Source organism: Trachymyrmex cornetzi, unplaced genomic scaffold (genome assembly GCF_001594075.2).
Source record: "Trachymyrmex cornetzi isolate Tcor2-1 unplaced genomic scaffold, Tcor1.1 scaffold743, whole genome shotgun sequence".
Classification (NCBI taxonomy): Eukaryota; Metazoa; Arthropoda; class Insecta; order Hymenoptera; family Formicidae; genus Trachymyrmex; species Trachymyrmex cornetzi.
Window position 1 is genome coordinate 383,030 of NW_017300074.1, and position 5,962 is coordinate 388,991.

At 32.6% G+C, this 5,962-nt stretch overlaps 1 protein-coding gene across 1 annotated transcript in view; it reads left to right on the forward strand.

The window, feature by feature from the left end:
* Positions 1 to 2,796: 2,796 nt before the first annotated feature.
* Positions 2,797 to 5,962, forward strand: part of LOC108767984 (protein FAM151B) — a 35,582-nt gene continuing 32,416 nt past the window's right edge. Inside the window, exon 1 of the mRNA XM_018518153.1 lies at positions 2,797 to 2,863. Within this exon, the coding sequence (XP_018373655.1) occupies positions 2,836 to 2,863 (28 nt within the window). The 5' untranslated portion in view covers positions 2,797 to 2,835. The remainder of the gene's footprint in view (positions 2,864 to 5,962) is intronic.

A 5,962-nucleotide genomic window follows, 5' to 3' on the forward strand; every position in this document is an offset into this window, starting at 1 on the left:
CTTATAAATCCGATCAAAATCAATCCGAAATATCTGTTTGTTACTTTTTGAACGGATAAAGCCCGGAAATTTTTCTCAGTGTAAGCAAATTCACATCAAATTTTTTTTTATATGCACACATATATTAATGTATAATTAGCATTATAAATAATACTGCATGAAACGCAAAAAAAATATTTAAAAAATCACGTAATTATAATAATCGCGAATGTACATACGAATGAGCATATTGCATGCACAGATAATTTTTTAAACGTAAATGTGGCAGTTACATAAAAAAAATTAAAGAATTTCAATCGATTTTCCTAGCTCAGTAATAATAAATTCCTATAATAAACGTACAAATGATATATAAATCTCTTTAATCGTATATTTGTTGAATTGAAATGTAAATTCTTTTAGACACATGTGTCTTGTGTAAATGATAGATGAAACATCAAATACTAAACCAAATATTAAAAAATGCGTAGAATAACTCTTTAAGATAGATTACACACCGTATAAATCGTATATTCCTTTGCAAAAAATACTGACATGCTCTTTCTCGCTCTGCGAATAAAAGACTTATTATAATCGTTACATTCCTTATATTCTACGTAATTCTACGGCTCGAATGATATTAAATATTGTTTTTTATAAAATATCAGTTTGGTACGTTAAGACTGACGAAATCGCGTGCGCCAAATGTGTAGCAAAGTTTTGTGTAGCGAAGTTATTTTTTTGCCTTGACTCAATAAACTATTTCTACACATAAGTATACAATTAAACGATCAAAATCGAAAAATTACAAATTAAATTGCAAATTTCGTTTTAATTCAGCTATTCTGCTAATTTATTACAATGTTGAAATTTAAATTATCTTGATCACAAACTGAAGATAATTACAAATTACTCTATTAGTTACGCCAAAATACAATTAATGCCGTGATTGAATGCAAACAAACGAAAGGGTGAAAGAAAAGTTTTATAATGACAAAGTATGACACTACGAATTTATCTTTTGTTGAGCGTAGATAAGGTGAGATGTATCTCTATTAAATTTAGATTTTTAGATATTAATAGGCGCATGATGTATACACAATCTACACAACGAACTACGTCAATATTTAAATATATAGATGTACAAAATGTATACGTAAAGTATAATACATTATTGAATGTAATACGTTATTCTTGTACCGCAGAATATCGATGATGTGCCTTGATATTAATTATTATTATCGAAGTTCACATTCTAGATAGAGATTTAGACGTTGTGAAATTTCGAGATAATGTTATGGCTTCCTCATGCGAAGCGTAGATGTGATGAAATTAATAAAATTGTTTCATTTTTAGAATTAGTTAAATCTATCAAATATGTATACTGAGAAAAAAATGCTGTTGATTCAATTAAAGTCTATAAAACGGGCTATGACTAAGATAAGTGATTAATTCATGTATACATAAAGGCATAAATTATTATTTCAATAATCGAGGCTTTTATGTCAATAAAAATATACATGAATTAATCACTTATGTTAGTGACAGCCCGTAATATAGACTTTAATTGAATTAACAGTATTTTTTTCTCAGTGTATTGTTGCGAGTTTTTTTCACTCGTTATCATTACGCAACATAGATTAAAAATTATGTTATCTTTATTATTTCCAAATGTCTCGCGCGATGAGTTATATGACAATATTTGTGATATATGTTATTTATACAAAAAAATAGTCGTTTACAAGTGCCAATAATGTTTAGAATAAGCATTATGTATTCAACTTGAGAGTTGCGACAGATGTTATCAATCCTGACATGACTTTAGATAAATGCAATCAACAGAATATAAAAATATATTATGTGTTTCATGTCTGAATACATTCGCCGCATGCCACTTGTGAGCAATTTTATATTCTATATTTCAATAAAAAAATCTATATTATTTTCATAATATTAAACGATTTCCTACGATTCATAGCATTACACGCAATAAAAGCAGATATTCACACAATCAGTATTTTTTTATAAGTAACATCAACATCAATATTCTTAATTCTTAAAAGTCCTCTACATAGAAGTCGTAGACGATCGTCGAGTTTTAAGTCATAGGAAACCAAACAATCACAATCAAATATAAGGAGAATACTCGATTAGAATTTGTCAGTTTCCGACGATTTTAAGACTCCACGACTGTCTATGACTTCTATGTAGAGGACCCTTCAAACTCCTTTTTGGCATATTCGACTTTTTTCTAACTTTTTAAATTCATTTTGGCATTGCTTATAACTTTTTCGTTAATAAAGATACATACGTTAACTTGATACCGTTATGTTCCTTAATGTTTTGATTGAAAAAAAAATTGTTTGCAATATATTCACTTTTATGGAAGTTACAGACAGTTAAACTAGGTTATGCCGTACTCAAGGATGTTGTTTTTTCATAGTTTGATATTTAAGAATTAACTTTTTTACATCTCTTTATATTTTCGTACTTACCGCGCCACGTTATATACAGCGACCGTGGCTCGATCTCGATAATAAATGTTTTATCATTCTAGATTGCATCCACGTCGGTCACAATCATCAACTGTTAACGTCATTTACTACATTATAGATGTATGATAGCGTATTTCTGTTAAACTTTTGGACATTTTTAATTATGGAAGTCAAATAAATGTATTAAACTTACCTAAATAAAGAGTGTAACGGATATCTAAACAACAAAAGCGTACAAAATTTTCAAAAATACGAGATTTATTTGTCATGCTTTACTTGCACGCCATTACGTTACGCGAGACCTAACGTCATTAAACGATTAAATTCTTTCAACAAGGAGTTGCATAAACCCGATCGAACTATGGATGGACCTACTGCTTCGTGTGCAAGTAAGATTACGTTAATTATCATCGTTTATTATTATAAATTAGAGAATTTTTGCAAAAGAAAAATTTGAACGTGTCGACAGTAAGTCTGCTGCAAGTGAAACACCGGGTAACGTTGATAAGGAATTTATGGAGTATTATCGTGTGTCTGCTGTCAATCATTGCGAATATCATGACTACGAATATGTTATCATATTTGTCTCCTGCAAGAGGTTACATCCAAAAGAGAAGCTGCTGATTGTATATATTCATTCGCAGTGACATTGGCAAAATGTTTCAATCAACGTTTGTTTGCGAAATGTAAACATCAAATAACTTTATACCTGGCATAACCTCCAATATTTCCTCTATTTATATTATTGTTTTGATTGTGTTTTCGGGTAATATCAAGCCTTTCTGAAAATTTATACAAATGGTAGTTTAAGAACTAACGCAGAAAAATAAACGAAAAAGCACTGTAAAGTTGAAAGTTTGGAAAATAAGGAACCCACTCTTGGCCAGGAACGTGGACAGGAGTGTAGTGTTAGAACTCTATTTCACAAACATTTTCACTCATTTCAATATGTTACAAACCAAAGTCACACACACACGACTGCACATGCAATTTTAATAAATAACAGGTGTGTTATATTCTTTTATAAACATTCTTGAATAATAAATCAATATTCATGTCCATATTACTGCTCGACGGAAACCGCGGAAAGGTGGTGGTTTCTTCCATCAGGAGGAAATGTAAAGAATTGTCTAATAAGTCACGTATGAATCATAACTATTTGATAATTTTTTACATTTCCAAAGGAATGAAGGGAAGGAAAGGAATAAAGCAGGTATTTAAGTAAAGCAACTTGAAAGCATTAAAGCGTTAAACAAAACTTGCACGATTAATTAAAATGCTACGTACAAAAAATTCAAAGTAATATTGATCACGAACAAGCGAACGAAATGTTAGTATATGGCATATTATACATTTTTAATTCAAAACGCTAATTAATAAAATTTATATGGAATAGGAACTACAGTATTTAACTACTGTATTTACAGTTACAAAACGTATGTGTTTTGCAAAGCCTTTATAAAAAGTTTTTTCACACAATAAAAAGCAAGATAATACGCGTAGGTCTTTCTTTCTCTACCAAAATTACTCGTACATACAGAATGTATGAATAATAAGAAAACCATAAACTATGTATATAGAATCTCAGAGCGTGACATTCCTTTACAGACACACTTCGGTGAATATGTATTAGGATATTTTAAAAGATTAGTCTAGACGACGTTTTTTCGCGTCATTCACTCTCAGTTCAGTCTTCGAATGCAACCTCACGCGATACAGCATTCACGTTTCGACACAGAATGTGTTCTACCCGAAAATTTCTCCAATAAATATTACATGTGGCTTCTCAGTAAAAATACGTAAATTCTACAATTAATATTTTTCATTAATACAAATTACATCATCCTCTAACTTAATGCCACGTCTCATAATGTAGCAAAAATATCATTACTCGTTTGATTGACATACTAGTCATATTTAGTTTAAATTGGAATAAAGTTTGTAAGAGTTGATACGTCTTATACCGACATTGTAAGTAGCGAAGTATGCAAAAGCCATTCAGTTACCGGGGATTTGAATCTGTGTCTCTTCTGTGACGGATATGTAAGAGATGTTTGGATTCGTAATAGTGATCGGCAGGATCTCGAGGAAAGATGAAATAGTGGAGATCATCGATGTGTAAAAGTCGGATTCGTCGACTGAATGGGCAGATTGCCTCGAGTGATGTCATAATCGGTAGATTCAGATTCAGGTAAGTCACCGAGGGCGAACATATCGGTTCTGTAGGCGGTATGATTGACTACAATATTTAGATATTGTAGTCGAATTGAAGAACAATATTGTCTAGAGTTCTGACCTCCCCCTGAACTGAGGTCTATGTAAGGTTCTCGTGCTGTCCAGATTCTGTGTAGTTTCTTCCAATGGGACCATTATTATCGAGTAGTTGTATCTGTCCTTGTTTATCTATCTTCACCAATACGTAGATTTGCGCGACATCGCTGCTTTCTGTCGGCAAAACCATAACTTGAGTCTGCGTGGCTGCTTTTATTTCGTCCAATTTTTTCACGTCTTCAGTTGGGGATTTCTCAACTTTATCTTGTTCTTCCTGAGGAGCAACCAGGATAAGCTGAAGGTCCGTTTTTCCCTTCTTCTCTGATTCTAGCGAGACTAATGTAGCGATATTATATTTACATGGCATTTACGTTCGACGTAGTGACGGTGGTCAACAGATTTTTCTACGCTTTATACGAGGCCTGAGATTCTTTGGCGGAAGACTTGAAAATTGTGGGAGCCGTTTGTTTCGACTGAGCGACCGTCTTGGCGATCAGCGAATTGACATTGGTTATAGCGACGACCGACTGGCGACTGCTTTGTTTGAGCGCTTTGCACCGTTGACACAGTCGGCTCTTGCATTTTCTGGACGACGATCTTCTAAGTTTGAACCTGCGGCTGCCAGTTCGAGGAATGACGATATTTTGTACGATTGATGACATGACGGTTTTGCCCTTTGGCTGCACTTACAGCACCATTATTATCGTTTGGTGCGTATTGCTCGGCGAAACGACGCCTTGAATTACACGATACTTACAATGTTGATATAAAAAGTGCCCAGTAAGAAATGACTAATTGAATTGGTATCAAATTGACATGACGAAGTCAATTTAATATCAATTACATATCTAATTGTCGGTCATTTCTCGCTGGGTTAGAACCTTCGTTCCAACTTAAACTAAGCATAACGAATATGCAATCTAAACGAGTGGTGACATTCGTGCTACATTGCGAAATGTAACTTTCAGTTAGAAGATGATGGAATATTATATCAATGAAAAATATTAATTTTTTTAAATTTACGTATTTTTTCTGAGAAGTCGCATGTAATTTTTGGAGAAACTTTTGGGAAGAATACGTTCTGCGTCGAAACGTTCTGTGCCGACTCTGATAAACTAATTATTTTGCATATGTTATAGTTAGCAACAAAATCGGAAATGAGTATATTTCGATAGTATACGTTACAAGAAACATTTTGGTGCCAAAAACTTCCGAGC